At 42.4% G+C, this 15627-nt stretch overlaps 3 protein-coding genes across 3 annotated transcripts; 2 read left to right on the top strand and 1 right to left on the bottom strand.

Moving 5' to 3' along the window:
* Positions 1-13: 13 nt before the first annotated feature.
* Positions 14-1512, bottom strand: chchd5 (coiled-coil-helix-coiled-coil-helix domain containing 5). Its single transcript, XM_040189884.2, has 4 exons — positions 1200-1512; positions 817-957; positions 571-722; positions 14-331 (listed from the first exon to the last, which is right to left on the bottom strand). Coding segments are annotated over exons 1-4 (318 nt in total). The 5' UTR covers positions 1202-1512; the 3' UTR covers positions 14-308.
* atp13a1 (ATPase 13A1) lies at positions 1436-9883 on the top strand. Its single transcript, XM_078083652.1, has 25 exons — positions 1436-2136; positions 2739-2828; positions 3041-3304; positions 3405-3560; positions 3680-3749; positions 3918-4024; positions 4172-4301; positions 4424-4479; positions 4623-4749; positions 4887-5024; positions 5137-5257; positions 5396-5553; positions 5866-6041; positions 6125-6235; positions 6344-6469; positions 6558-6666; positions 6824-7017; positions 7471-7567; positions 7655-7839; positions 8031-8145; positions 8261-8457; positions 8600-8742; positions 8857-8968; positions 9047-9190; positions 9291-9883. Exons 1-25 carry the CDS (start codon positions 1783-1785, stop codon positions 9399-9401), a joined length of 3591 nt encoding a protein of 1196 aa, XP_077939778.1. The 5' UTR covers positions 1436-1782; the 3' UTR covers positions 9402-9883.
* A 1579-nt stretch (positions 9884-11462) lies between these two features.
* dsn1 (DSN1 component of MIS12 kinetochore complex) lies at positions 11463-15273 on the top strand. Its single transcript, XM_040189873.2, is given in 12 exon segments — positions 11463-11661; positions 11664-11712; positions 11910-11958; positions 12083-12356; positions 12445-12518; positions 12927-12999; positions 13103-13190; positions 13311-13367; positions 13499-13570; positions 13670-13817; positions 13955-14042; positions 14154-15273. Coding segments are annotated over 12 exon segments (1239 nt in total). The 5' UTR covers positions 11463-11477; the 3' UTR covers positions 14237-15273.
* The last annotated feature ends 354 nt before the right edge of the window (positions 15274-15627 follow it).

Raw genomic sequence — 15627 nt, 5'->3', positions numbered from 1 at the left:
TGACCACAGCGGATGAGTAATACAAGTCTGGTATCAATTTTAATGAGGTTAAAAAAAAATGTAATAAACAGACTTCCTGTATGAAGCTAATTATGCATGTTACCTTCACGTGATCACGTTTACATGAGAACAAGAAAAATGAGGCAATAATTGGATATTCTACACACCTCTGTATAACTCCTGTCTAACAGTTGCATTCTTATTTATCTTTGTTGAAGAAAGACAAAATAAGTTACATAGAGAAACCCATCTATCCTAACATTGAACTTACAGTAACTCGAGTGGGGCCAATATCAAACCAGCCTCTGCTACGATGGCTGAGGTACTGGATCTATGAGTGGAAAAAGAAAAGAAATTTATCAGTATGTAAAAATAATACCTCTCAAGGATTGTGAAATTTCAGTCTTGAGTTTAGAAATGAAAACCAATGTGTCTTTTTAGAATAACTAGTACAAAAATCTGAGTATTGATATTTCTTTTGTGTCGTTTCTTTACCAGTGTGTGTGTGTGTGTTAATTGTTTCTATGGCACCTTGAGTCGTGCATGTTGAGTTGCAGCTGAAGGACTCACCCACTCCGCTGAGGTCCACTGTCTCCGCACAGCCCAGGAAGCGAGCCACGTGGGATGAGCAGGAGGTAGGTTTGTCCGGGTTTTCCCTCAGGCAGCGTTCAAAATCTACAAACTCCCTGGAACAATCCTGTCTGATCTTCTGGATTACTGGGCTTAAAAATAAAAGAGTGGTTAGATATGAATACACTTTGAAAATGTAGAAATGTTGAGGTGAGTGGGAGGGAATGAACAAACACGGTGTCTTACTGCGATGATGTGCACTGTGCAACCTTCACCTTCAGCTCGTGACACTTCGTCTGCCATGTTGAGGGGTTCGAGGCCACACATGAACCATATGCCTCCATTTCTTTATGGCAATACTTTGCCGTAATATCCATAGCAGCCTGCCTGAAAAGGTGAAAAATGTATGTAAATCGGCCAGTGATTATAGACAAGTCCAACGAACGATCCACAGTCAACCTAACGCACTTAATCTGTCAGCAATAGTTTTGTGGAGGATGCATGATGAACAAAGTACAACACGTTCGTGCTTATTTCTGGATCTACCAAATTACAGTCTGCGACTAATTCCCTCGACTAGAGAACATAGTTAATGTAATGTCGATATCAACCATATTTAGGTGTCTTACATGTTGCTCTATCAGGTTGTCTCAAGCGAAGGCGCTGATGAATCAAGGTTATATTAAAGTACTCCTGCATGTGGAGCCATGATTGTGAGAAAACTGCAGGATACGCGCCTAGTACTACCGGATTGGACGGAAACAAAACCTGTGAAACAGTTCTTTAAATGCATTGGTTAACCTGCTTGTCAATGTCTCACTTTGGTTCCTCCCCTTAGGTGACGCTATTTTTATTAAAGGGGTAGGCCCTACCGATTCAATTAAAGCGTTAAATGTTGAAATGTTGCTAAATTAACCTATTTATTTACGTATTTGGTGGAATTCGACGTAAAAACACAATTAAGCTGTATGCAATTTCATGTTTGATTTGACTCGCTTAACCATGACGTGCCAAGTCAAACCTGCGTGACTTTGCGTGTTTACGTATGCGGAAGCAACGGTCACAGAACGAGCGACTTCAGTGAACGGGCTCTGGGAGCTCGACCGAGCGCCGCTCCGTGGGTTGAATCGTATTTTACCAGCTGCAGCACGACGGGGTGGTGGTGGTGGGCGACAGAGAGGAGGGGGGGAGCAGAGGTGTAAGTAAAGTACAATGAACGACGCCAGGAAAGAAGGGGGTTCGGATGCGGACGAGATCCAGGGGCAGGGTGAGCTCCGAACGGCCCCCTCTGAGAACCACAGGCGGCATGACAGCGGCACCGACGACGAGCTGGTGAGCTCCGTGACGCTGTACAGGCGCAGGCCCCGGATGCTGCACGGCACAGTCCTCCCGTTCTTGGCTGTTCTCTACCCGGGCTGGCTGTACGTGTGGTTAGGAGTGTATGGCGCCTCCGAGTACCCGGAGGCAGGCCTCCTGTCGCTGGCCGCAATCGGGATCGCGCACGTTCTCACCGGGCTTTCTGGTTATTGGTCGGTGCACGCGCACTGTTGGCTCACTTGTTCTAAGGTAAACAAACTTAAGTTTATAACCGTAACAACAGTGTTGATGTCTACCAGTGTTACAAAGGGGCCCACTGATTCACCAAACCACATGTATACAGAGAACACAATGCAGGGGTCAGCATGAACCCAGAAGCAGGAATGGAATTAATGTCTTGCTCGAAGGCACTATAGTAGGGCAGCTGGATGGGCCTCTGAAGCCACCAACTGGTCAAACTTTGCCTACAAGACTGATTTGTCAATGTTTTTTTAACATGTGATGTTTTTGTAAAACACTTTTATAGATATTGAAGGGTTGATATATTTTCCCCGCCTAGGGTTCATAAGCCTGTATGATTCGTCTTGTTGTCCGAGAACAATAACTACCTAATCGGTGCCAATGTGGAAGTGAGATTGGAAGTGAAATTGTGATCTTTAACTCACATTTCATGAGAAAACCTCATTAGCAGTAGTAGCTTTGTGACATCTTAAGAAAGATACCACAATATTCATATCAACAACGTAATCAGAAAGAATCTTTGCAGGCAAATGTAAAAGTTTAGGGTAATAATGGCATGCCACAAACTGAGTATCTGTCACTTGATTTACTACCTTTTATTAAATACGCAGGAACCAGACCCAAACAAGGCTACGTTGGCAAAAGTCATACCAACCGCTAACAATGGATCTGCTGAGCTTGTGGCCCTCCAGAGAGACCAGGTGAGTCCACATGCTTCCTCTTAATATGCTTCAAATTGTCCTAATTGAGAACATGTCCTAAATCTCCCATTAACGTAAGCCAGTTGATTTTCTACCCCGTCCAGTTATTTGTATAGTTTGCCGTAGGTGTACTTTTGTGATTGGACTCAAGATGCAGTCTTCAAAACGGTATGCTTTAATTACAATTGTATGTCCTTCTTTCTGACCAACAGGATGAGAATGGGGAGGGAATTTTATCTTTTGAGTTTCAAAAGATCCGCTACATTTTTGACCACAAGGAGAAGAAATGTTTCCTCCCGATAGCTTTCCCCATAAACAACCCTATGAGGAACTTTCAGTCCTGGCGTGGCTACCAGGAGGAGACCGAGCTCAGAGCAGCAGAAAAGCGATACGGCACCAATCGTGCTGAGATGATGGTGCCAGATTTCCTAGAGCTCTTCAAAGAGAGGGCCACCGCTCCCTTTTTTGTTTTCCAGGTAAGTGTGTGTGTTTTGTTTGTTTGTTTTTATTTAGTTGATTGGTGGCTTTAGATGTGAGGTTGTTGACCTTGTAATCATCATGTCTGCCTTGCACCAGGTGTTCTGTGTGGGGCTGTGGTGTCTGGACGAGTACTGGTACTACAGTGTTTTCACACTATTCATGCTGGTGGCGTTTGAGGCCTCCCTGGTCCAGCAGCAAATGAGGAATATGTCCGAGATCCGCCGAATGGGAAACAAGCCCTATATGATCCAGGTGGGCTGGATCAAGTTTAAAATGTAGTGCGAAAAAATGTTATAATTATAAACATCTTCTACGGTATATTTCCTATTTGTTAAAAGCATTTCTAATTTATTGGGTGTATTTATTGCTAGGTATATCGCAACAGGAAGTGGAGACCTATTTCAAGTGATGAGCTGGTCCCTGGTGACATCGTCTCTATAGGTAAATCTCCTATCAGGATTTTAACCCTCTGAGGCAAATTTGTCATTTGCAAATTTACAAAATAAGGCTATACAAATTGAGTCAAATAGAATTTGTATGATTTCTCATCATGTCCATCAGATGGATACAATTATTGTGTGTTAATAATGTGTATTCTGGACATCCCAGGACGTTCGCCCCAGGACAACTTGGTCCCCTGTGATGTGCTGCTGCTCAGGGGTCGTTGCATTGTGGATGAGGCCATGCTGACTGGAGAGTCGGTGCCCCAGATGAAGGTTAGAGGCATCATAACACTCTACAGGGCTCAAGGCCGAGGAATGCACGTTTGACCATTCTAAAGGGCAATAATGCCCTTTAGAATAGTTATGAGAATATATTATTGTGGGGTGTCAAAAATACCGCTGACAATATGGAGTGTGCAGGAGCCAGTGGAGGACTTGGACCCAGATCGAATATTGGACGTTCAGATAGACTCTCGACTTCACGTCATCTCTGGGGGCACTAAAGTGGTCCAACATAGCCCCCCTTTGAAGGCCAGTGCCGGACTCAAACGTAAGCAGTAATCCCTTTATTTGTTTCTGTAGTACAACACATACTGTTAGTGTAATTAGTGAATTGAATAGTGCATCTATTGTCAATATGCAACCCCATTTAATCCCCTTCTTTATGTGCAGCTGTAGATAACGGCTGTGTGGCCTACGTACTGAGAACAGGATTCTACACCTCCCAGGTGAGACTGTTGCTGAGTCTGTCTTTGTTACTTCTCTCCTTTTTTATATTAAGTATTTTAATTAAGTATACATTTGAATTCTAACAGAATGTTGAGTCAACTGTGAAAGTGTACTGATTATGTGTGTGCCAACTTGCCTCCAGGGTAAACTGTTACGAACCATCCTCTTTGGTGTGAAGAGAGTGACTGCGAACAACCTGGAGACTTTCATCTTCATCCTCTTCCTCCTCGTGTTTGCCATTGCTGCAGCTCTTTATGTGTGGTTAGAAGGTGAGATGCACTTGATCAAGATGATAATTAAGATGTAACTATTATTTATCATAGTCAAAGTGAAATCTAAGAGCTGGAGGTGAGGACAGCAGTACAGTTTCTTAATACCACATCTGTGCTTTGTGTTACTCCCTCAGGGACCAAGGATGCCAGCAGAAACCGCTACAAACTGTTCCTGGAGTGCACGTTAATCCTCACTTCGGTCGTTCCACCAGAACTCCCCATAGAGCTTTCTCTGGCAGTTAACACGTCGCTTATCGCCCTTGCTAAACTGTGTATGTCTTTGTGTGCTCCCTTTTTTTGAAGACGCATGGACAAAACATCTTACAATACAAAGCTTGAAATAGCCGTGTTTTCATTTGAATCTTCTTTTCATCCCCCGCTTAGATGTATTCTGCACGGAGCCCTTTAGAATACCATTTGCAGGGAAGGTGGAAATCTGCTGTTTTGACAAAACCGGAACACTGACCAGTGACAGCCTGGTCGTACGAGGAGTAGCTGGACTCAGGTAAGCCCTGCTCACAATTCTTAATGTTCTAATTCACATCATAAAAACATACCATGATATGGTCAAAGTGGTAAATATTTGCATACATTAGCGCTGTTTGGAGTGGAGGTTACCAGCTGGTGTTTGCATTTATGACAGAGAAGGAAAGGAGGTGATGCCTGTGTCAGAGATCCCAGTTGAGACGCATCGAGTGGTGGCCACCTGTCACTCATTGGTCACTCTGGATGATGGACAGCTAGTCGGAGATCCACTGGAGAAGGCCATGCTGACTGCAGCAGACTGGACCCTCACTAAGGGTAAAGGGAAATTACTTCCACTGAAGGCACGGCGTATTACAGTGGCGGCTGTGAGAGAACGTGTTCATGCTCGTGTTTGTGTTATGCTACTTCGATGCCAAAATTTCCTTTTGTTTTTGACTTTTTAGCAAAACCGTTAAGGTCGCATTAAACCTGTTGCGTTCAGCCCGGTAATTTGACCGGCTGATCTACAAGTAATGCTGTTCATCAAGTGCATTGCACTTTCATGTAGATTGTGTTATTGTAGCTTTGCTCTGAATAGCACAATACCTTCGTTTGTGTGTCTCATTGACTCTTTAACCCTTTGACCAGATGAGAAGGTGTTCTCACGAGGCATCAAAACCCAGGGACTTAAGATCCACCAGCGTTTCCACTTTGCTAGCGCTCTGAAGAGGATGTCAGTGTTGGCCTCCTGTGAGAAACTCGGCTCCACTGAACTCTGCTACATCTCTGCTGTCAAGGGAGCTCCAGAGACACTCAGAGGAATGGTACATATCCTTAGTACACACGTGCGTTAGTCCAGCCTAATATATTTTTTCATAACAGTGCCCTGATGTACCTGTGATCATAGTTTTCAGAACGTCCGGCAAATTATGACGAAGTTCACAAGGAAATGTCTCGGGAAGGAGCCAGAGTGCTGGCCTTGGGTTACAAAGAGATTGGACACCTCAGTCATCAGCAGGTTCTTATTTAATTTTACTCATAAATATCATACTTTGTCTGAGTGGTCTGGTCCGATGGGAATAGATTTCATTACAAACTGAGATGGATCTTTTTGTTGTCTCAATAGGTCCGAGAGATGAGCCGCGATGTGCTGGAGTGTGACTTGCGATTCGCTGGGTTCATGGTCGTGTTCTGCCCCCTCAAGAGTGACAGCAAGGCCGTCATCAGAGAGATCCAGGAGGCCTCTCATCATGTAATGCAGCTGACAAGACACAGTTATTTCATAAAGAATTCCAACAGCATGGTTTTAAGAGAGATAAAGCCTCTCCTTTTGCTCTCAGGTGGTGATGATCACAGGAGACAACCCTCTAACAGCCTGCCATGTAGCAAGAGAGCTCCACTTCATGCAGAAAGAACACACTCTTGTATTACAGCCAAGCCCTAGTCCGGGTAAGACGAGTCATAATCAGAATTACACGCTTTAGTGTGTCATTGGAGAAGGATGTCAATAATGACGGTTATAGCCAAAGGGCACTTTTTCTTTTTGACTGAGGACATAGCCAAAGAACACAATCACTGACCTTTTTAATGATATTCTGTTTTCCAGGCGAGTGGCACTGGGAGTCCATCGATGGCAGTGTGCGTGTGCCACTGCCCCCTCCCTCCGTTTCCTCATTTGTCCATCAGTACGACTTATGTGTAACAGGGGAGGGGCTGGCCAGACTCACCTGTGAAACCCAGCTTCTTCACAACCTTCTGCCTTACATTCAAGTGTTTGCTCGTGTCAGTCCAAAACAGAAGGTAGGGCACAGAAAACCACACGCGTACAACGTTTATAAATCGCGGCTACAATGTAGGTGGATGGCAAAAAATGTTTAGTTCTCTCAAACACCAGTAGTCATTGTCAGAAGGTCAAGCAATTTATTTTTTAAACAAAGCGCATATGTTTTTTGTCGACCAATGATAAATTATATCCTTCACAGACAAAGCACAGAAAAAAAACTAAAACTAGCAAAATACGTTTTTTTAAACTAGGGAACACCTCTCATTTTGGCAGATAGTTGAAACAAACTCATCTAAATTGCATTTTCTGAAATTGTGTATATATATATATATATATATATATATATATATATATATGGCATCTGTATTTTGAATTTGACACATTAATGGTACTGTATGTGACAATGTAAAAATGTCTAATGGTGAACATATGGATGTTATTAGCTATAATAGGTTCCTCTTTTTTTTCAGGAATTTGTCATCACAAGTCTAAAGGGGCTGGGTTATGTGACGCTGATGTGTGGTGATGGCACAAATGATGTCGGAGCTCTCAAACACGCCCACATAGGTACAATTTATGAAGCAGCCAGACTGAAGGCACGCGTCCCTCTGTATGAGCCGTCAACAGTCTGTAGTGATCATCCTTTTTCCTCAGGTGTTGCCCTGCTAGCCAACGCACCTGAGCGCATGCCTGAAAGGAAGAAACGGGGGAAAGAGAAGGAGGCTCCAGCAGTCGAACCCAGACCGTTACCACCTGTCAGCTCAGGAAGCAAATTGAGCTCGAGGGCAGCCAGGCAGCGAGCGATGACCCAACGAGAAGAGCAGCTTGCAGCACAGAAGGTGGGTTTCTTCAAGAAGGGCCTCCTCTCTGATTCTGCGAGGAATTGACTAACTTATGCAGCGTACAAACCTGGAGTCTCATGTTAGCCTCTTTCACGGTGACCAATGTTAATGGAATCTCAAAAACAAGAATAATCAAGCCATTCCGTTATAGAGCACTGGTCTGAACTTTGGGGTTTATTTTGTAACAGGAAAGAATCAACCAAGTCCTACGGGAGCTTGAAGAGGATCAGGTACAAGTAGTAAAACTGGGTGATGCCTCCATCGCTGCTCCCTTCACCTCCAAACTGTCCTCCATACAGTGCAGTAAGTAACGCATGTTTATGATTTTAGCTATTGACACAAAGATTTCAGGTTGAAGCCGCTCCCCACCTCTGAAACTCTTTAACCCCCCCCCCCCCCACACTCCCGCCCCCCTCAGTCTGCCATGTAATAAAGCAAGGCCGTTGCACTCTGGTGACAACGCTCCAGATGTTCAAGATCCTCGCTCTCAATGCCCTGGTGCTGGCCTACAGCCAGTCGGTACTCTACCTCGAGGGGGTCAAGTTCAGCGACTTCCAGGCAACCCTGCAGGGCCTGCTCTTGGCCGGATGCTTCCTCTTCATCTCGAGATCGAAGGTGAGAATTTCTGACTTTTGACCGATGGTTTTCCTAGCACAGTCATCTTTACGGAGTCTTCTATGATGACACATATCTGCTGTTTTCGATGGGGGAAAAAAAAACATTAATGATTTTTTTGTTGCTACCTCTGTTTACACAGCCACTGAAAACGTTGTCTCGAGAGCGTCCCTTACCAAACATCTTCAATCTTTATACCGTGTTGACTGTGCTGCTGCAGTTTGCTGTACATTTCTGTAGTCTGGTGTATCTCTACAAAGAAGCACAGAGCAGAAGTCCGCCCAGGTAAATCACCGTATGACAGAAAGAGGATAGAACAGCAGTTCTGCTTTTAAAAGTGAAACGTTTACATTACTAACCATACATCAATACTTTATCATTTCTCTCTTCCTTTTGCAGAGCGGAGCAGTTTGCAGATCTATACAAAGAGTTTGAACCGAGTCTCATTAACAGCACTGTGTATATAATGTCCATGGCCATGCAGATGGCCACCTTTGCCATTAACTACAAGGTACTTTTATTAACCACCAGTGTTCATCGTCTGTGTTCTTTGAGTATAAACTCACAGCATGCCTTGTTGCTTCCAAAGGGTCACCCCTTCATGGAGTCTCTCAGCGAAAATCGCCCCCTACTATGGAGTATTGCTCTCTCAGGTTTAGCGATTGTGGGACTTCTTACTGGTTCCTCTCCAGAATTCAACGAACAGTTTTCTCTTGTAGATATTCCAACTGAGGTGAGCTGACATCATTGTACCATAAATTGGTTTGTCAAAGTCACTGTGAAATAATGATGTATTCCATAAGGTAACCTGCTTCTTGTTTACTTCTTTGCAGTTCAAATTAATCATTGCCCAGGTTCTGGTTGTGGACTTTGTTGCCGCTCTGCTAGTGGATCGTGTCTTGCAGTTCCTGCTGGGCAAAGGAAATCTCAGGATGCCTTCTTGAACTCAGTGCCAATAGCTGCCCTAACCAACAAAGCTGTCATGGAAGAGATGACTTTTCTGGGAAGAGCAAAAGGCGAATTGAAGCTATTGTGACTTCCAAAAGACAGCCGAGACAGTCATGGCGTGCAGCACGTTACACTCCGGGCGTCCCTTTGCTCGTCCTGCTCTGCTCCTCCTTAACCATCTGTGCTTCTGCATTTTCATCAGCTCTTTTCTTTAATTATCTGTCTATTTCCTCATAACCCTTTTCTTTCTACATTTCTCTCTATCTTCATCTGTCCCTCCCCGCTGCAACACAAAGCCATGACGACAGCAGTATTGAGCGGAGTGCAAAACTGTGAGCCAACCAGAGTGAAACATACAGGAACACAGGAAAGGCAGTTCTCCAAGAGAAGTGCTAAAGTGTTTTTTTGATTCCTCTCCTTGATTTTGTAAAAAGTGAAAAACATCTCTAACAGACTTATAAAGACTTACAGATACAAATTATGAGGTCTGCCAAGTGTTTTGTCAAGTACTGATGTGTCGGCGCGTGGACAGGATGAGCATATACTGCTGGTCATGAACTATCCTGTTCCTATAAGCAGGTAAGTAAAGAATAATCAAGGTATGAGAATATAGTATAACTGCATAAAGAAGGATTTCTAGTGAAACATTGGATCAATGGACAAATAACACTGGCAAAAACAATGAAACATAAAGAATAGCATGTGGAAGCTTGTGAACTATCAAACAAGCTGGTCTTCGAGATCAGCCTTAGATAAATGTCTGCTATTTACCTTTAATACAAAACTTTTGTTTGCTGAACAAACAAAAACATCTTAAACAAATAACATTTACACCAAAAATAAAAAGATAATTGTACCAAATATTTAAGCAATATCAAGCTTTTAGCGGTCCTGCAAACCCCAAATGTTAATTACGGTTTCCTTTTACCGGTAGTAACATGATCAAACACATAATTTGTTGACACAATCGTTAATTCAAAAAAAGCCTTAAAATGCTCATAAAAAGGCTGACAAATCAAGGTAGGAAGGGGGAGATTTGAGTTGATGAAAAATATTGTCAACATCATCTAGTTCTGAAACAATTTAATTTGTTATGCACCCTCAGATCATTTAGATTTATTTTCCCATATAGATGTAGTTGTAGGAGTACCTAATAGTGACTGAATACATTTCAATAAGATGCAATGAACTGGTGTATATTCTCAAAAGATACAAAAACAACTTTTATAATCCAACTAAATGATTTAGTGGATAAATATATGTATAGTTGTTAGTCAATCTATGTAAAGATCACATTCAGAGGTCAGCAAAGCAAATATTTCTCAGGGGACGCTGGAGGCACAAATTGAAGATCAAGGGTGGTACACTTTAAGCGCACCTGCATAAATGATACCCTAAGAAAAGAGGAAATGTCATGTATCAACATAGAGTAGGTGTGATTCCCTGAAAAGCTTTGGTGAGTGTTGGATAGACTGGATAGGGGGGACACACATGAATGAAAAGTAGTTTGAGAGAAAGGCCATTTTAGGTACTGTTCATTACTCTGCCGATACATTGCAAAGAATGACCAAATAACCAGCGGTTATGCCAAGAAAAAAAAGTTGAATCTGTTGATCACAAGGTGTTAAACTCTGGAGGCCAAAACACCAGAACTGTGGGGAACCGTGCTGATGAACTCTTCAGCTACATATCACAAATCCAACCAATATCCACAAACCGAAATGGGCCCAGGATTGCCCCTGCAAACTTATATATATCAACCCTTGCTTTAACTTTATCTACAGGGTTTCAGAACTAGATGAATAGATTTCCCCACCCCCAAGGCCATACGCAGAAACAACTGTAATTGTGGCTTATTAAAAAATATGATTTTTTTATAGTATTTTCCAATATAGAACTCTTTAGTGGATGAACTCTTAAAATCGATCGTTTGTTTTTCTATGTTTATAATTATGAGCTACTCTCGTTGCCATACAGGGACATTTGTTAAGTCATTTGACCTACGCTTGAAGTCAGTGGATAACCGTACAACTCCTAAAAGGTGACAACCACCCACGACTTCATATCTTCTCATGGAGGGTTTATTTCCTAAGCATCATTATTTATTGATTGCAAATAAAACTAGAAGAGATTTAAATAATAACATTGCGAGTGCCTCTTTGCCTCGAACCATAGTCGCGCGTGCGGTCGCACTACATTTCCCATGGTGCTTCGCTCAGAGGGGCTGGGCCTCTTGGGCGCGCGCGCTGTGGAGAAACATTTGAAAGAAAAAATGGCGGATAAACATTCGGCAGCTTCACAAGATGGGTTTGTGTTCTTTGTTTTCTTTTACGGTTGTGACTAAATTGATATGCATTGACAAAATGCAGTTACGCCTCAGTTTTTCCCCAAAACAAAATATTGTCATGCTGGCTAAAAAAACTTACTAACATACACGTAACAACTTATCACCCAAACACCATTAACCAAGTTAAACGTTGGTGTTACAAAAAATGTTCTTGCAGTTGCGGAAATGTCGCAGTTGATGACAACGTCAACGCTGCCCTGAATACGGTGAGTTATTTTAATTTACATTTTAAGCCAGGCACCCAACCTCGCCTCTACTAACCTAACGTTATGAACCGACTCTATTCGTGTCGACGCCCCTTAACCTTAACTCTTTCTGCGATGTATCAAGGTCGACTCGGTGAGGCAGACATCGAAAAGATGCTCCCCCACGAGCCCCAGCACGCCTCCCTCAAACAAATCCCCCCGTACCGTCTTCCTGCCAACCAGTGCAACGAGCCCAGCTGCAGCGGGAGAACTGGCGGGAGCGGACCATCCAAAGACGGGGACGGAAAACAAGGAGGGACCCTCGAGTCCCTCCGACCAGCCCTCTGCACGGAGGAAATCCTGGAGGAGAGCCACTATAACCCGACGCTCTCTCCCTGCCCTCCTCAACCCCTATCAAGGTCAGCTATCTTTTCTTTCTTCTTCTACCGTCTAAACAAGAATCCATTGTTATTGTTGTGTAAATCCTCATGTATGTGTCTATTGTAGTTTTGTGTAGGAACATAAGTACATCCTTATCACAGCAAGAGAGGCTTGAGGAATTGATGGAGGCTTCAATGAAGGTGAGTGTGGTCGAGTCCTAATTTTAGGCTAGAATTAGTTGTGACGAAATGTGAAAAATGAATTAAGCACACACAACAGGGGAGTTTTAATCTTTCTCTATTGATCTCAAACAGTCAATTCTAGTCTTACTAAACCTACCAGTGGTTGTAATAATGAATGGGTAGGCCCTCTATTACTAAATGTGTGAGAAGTAACAAAAACCCCACACTTATTGGTTTGTAGGGAATAATTACTGTTTTTGCATTGTATTAAAAATATTGTATTTAATTTAACACAACTTGAATTATCTATCACTATCTCTACTGTGGTTTTAAGTACCCACCTACTGTCCACACGATAATGTAATGAAGTAATCATGTATCAAAATGAATAGCTCTTTGTCTAATGGTGTTTTGTTTTGTCTGTAGCTAGCAATAGAAAGAACTCAAAGTGCATTGCAGTCAGTGCCAAACACCTCACTGGAGTCTTTTCAAAAACAAGGTAAGTGCTTGCAATACTGCATTTGGCTACATTTCATATAGCTCTGTATTTGAACTGAATCGCTGTCGTAGAAATATTAAGTTTGTGGTGTTCTTTTGTGCAGTTGTGCACATGCAGAAAGAGTGGAGTTGTCTTGCCAAAAGCATACGCGATGAACTAGAGAGTCGTCAATTCCCTGCTATGACAGCCAGGTATTGTAGATGTTTTATACATTTAATTCTTTGCATGGGTTATATATTGTTTTTTTTAAATGTTTTTTTTAACTTACAGATTAATATATGATACTGGATTTATTTGCTGTATTCTTTCAGTTCTAGTGATCCTGTAGTACAGAACGCCATGGAAAAGGTCAAGAAAGCCATCAATAGGCAAGTTCTCCTTAGTATAGATACATCACATCCGAAGTAGTAATGTGGAACATATTTTCAAACTTAGAAACACAGATGGTGTGGCCTACCACATGGGATTCTTTAGTTTACAAGCCTGCTTTGGGTTATAGGTTCCAGGCTGAAAGTGAGTCGTGGGAGGCACTGTTGATCAAACACCGTAGTAAAGCAGAGGAATTGGAAAGGTAAACATGTGTACTGTTATTAAGGAATACTGTATTTACAATTTTGTCCACACAATCCTCTTAATTGCGTATCCATTATGTGCTCTTTATTCGTTGCAGGAAACTGGAGCAGGGCCAGAAAGGAGGTGTAACATTGGACTCTTCATCTGTGGCCCAGTCCTCACAGTACCGTTTCATACAGAGTAAACCTGACTACCAGGGTCTCCTTTGTAGACAACAGCCCATGCTTCACACTATGGCAATGATTGTACGTGGGCAATGTATTTATTTTTATCAGAACATCAAAAATCTATTAATTTAAATTGACTATTTCAGCTAAAGTGGAAAGCTGTATGGTAATATTGTTGAAAAAACAATCAAACTGTTATACCATTTTGTTTGTAGATGGACACTCAGAGTAAAATGGTGAGAGAGCTTCTGTCCATCAAGGAGCAATCACAGCTTCTGGTGAAAGAGACCAGTGGCCGATTGGGTAATGAGTTAATGCTTTTATTTACCTTTTAATGTTTTCATGCAATAATTGAATATAATTCACAAATGTGTCGAAAATTGGGTTCCATTTTCATTTATTTTTTTCTAACAGCGGCAGAGGCAGGATTCCAGGATATTTCCCCTGACCTCATCAGGAACCTCATTGCAGCACCTTTATCCTCTGCAACTTCATAGTCCCTCTGGCAGGATGCAAGCAATGAATCATCTAATGACTTGTTTATGATTCTCGTATGCATACTTACTGTTAGTTTAGCTCCAATATCTTGCTCAGTCCTTGTTGTCGCAATTTATTGGAGAAAGTAAGCTCTAAATGCCGAATTTCTGTATGCACCCCCCCCCCTCCCCACCTACCAAAAAAAAAACAATCAGGAGGGACAGGTTATAGAACTAGCTGAGGTAATGCTTGTGTTTGGCCAGCAGGTGGCACTAGCTGGCTTTACAATAGCATGGGAAACCTTGGCAAATGGCCACTGGATTTTTCGGTTTGGCCTTAATTAAATGTAATTATTCCTACCTGTAAACCCTGAAACTGTTAAGACCTGTCTGTCAGCTGTTGGAGATAAAGGAACAGAATGGATGGCGCAGAATACTCTGCCAACAGGGTTCTTGGTCATTGCTCATAAAACAAACATGAAATAGTCAAATATAATGACCGTCTGGAACAAAACTGAATTTGTCTTTAAAAATGGTTTTAATGGTCTAGTGACAAGTCTGATTACTACCATTTTATAAATATCTTCACAAGTGACAATGCAAAGACTAGCTGACACAAGATTACTTGCATAGTGTTATTTTCAAAGAAGTGTAATTAGACCTATGAACATTAACTTAAATGATTGTAAAATACAAAAGGGTTGTAGTGCTCTACAGTTTAGTCCGGTTGATTTATACAGTCTTTTTTTTTTACAAGCTCATCTTCAGCACATATATTCTCTTGGTGCTGCATCTATTTCACTTCATTGGTGTCCCCTGACCATTCAGGAGGAGGCCCCTCCCCCATAGTGACTCACCCCCATCTCTTGCATTTGGCTGGGTCACTGATGCAGAACGAAGCTTTGACATTGTACCAGTCAGTCAAAGCTTTGTTCTCTATCACTCCTATCTCTTGGACCCAGTCCCTCATTAACGTTCATACTTATTGGTTCTCTGGTGATTGCAGGAGGAAGAATTTCCTTCTTGCCTTTTGCCAACAATAAAAAATATTGAATGGCTTTCCTTGCTTTGCAGTTATGGTTTGAAACATGGAGTATTTTGAATTTTCCTTGAGATGGTATTCAAGGGAGTCGCTAGAGAGAACAGGGACATGCACAGAGACGACAAGTGGGGTTGTGACCGTGATAGTTGTGAGCAAGGGAGGATGGTGCACAGCAGGAAAGATCGATTCTTATTTAGATGAAAATGAGGCTTGATGCTTCTGAGGGGAGAGGAGGGCAACTTTAGCATCTAAATGAATAGAGGTTTCACAGAAATTACCCTTAAATGAATCACTAACAATGAAAGGTATTACGAAGTTTACAAAGCCACTGGCTTTGGGGTTAGGTGATAATCCCTGCAGCTCTTCACTT

Source organism: Gasterosteus aculeatus, chromosome 11 (genome assembly GCF_964276395.1).
Source record: "Gasterosteus aculeatus chromosome 11, fGasAcu3.hap1.1, whole genome shotgun sequence".
NCBI lineage: Eukaryota > Metazoa > Chordata > Actinopteri > Perciformes > Gasterosteidae > Gasterosteus > Gasterosteus aculeatus.
Note: the sequence above shows the minus strand (reverse complement) of the source record. Positions and strands in the feature narration are given on the sequence as shown.

Excerpts from the sequence above, each read along its gene's own strand:
- atp13a1 (XM_078083652.1), top strand. The coding sequence starts at position 1,783 with ATGAACGACGCCAGGAAAGAAGGGGGTTCGGATGCGGACGAGATCCAG. Across the intron at positions 4,750-4,886 it reads TCTTTATGTGTGGTTAGAAG|GGACCAAGGATGCCAGCAGA; the intron begins GTGAGATGCACT and ends TTACTCCCTCAG. Across the intron at positions 7,568-7,654 it reads TCTCAAACACGCCCACATAG|GTGTTGCCCTGCTAGCCAAC; the intron begins GTACAATTTATG and ends CTTTTTCCTCAG.
- chchd5 (XM_040189884.2), bottom strand. Across the intron at positions 723-816 it reads GCACAGTGCACATCATCGCA|CCCAGTAATCCAGAAGATCA; the intron begins GTAAGACACCGT and ends TTTATTTTTAAG. Across the intron at positions 332-570 it reads AGTGGACCTCAGCGGAGTGG|ATCCAGTACCTCAGCCATCG; the intron begins GTGAGTCCTTCA and ends TTCCACTCATAG.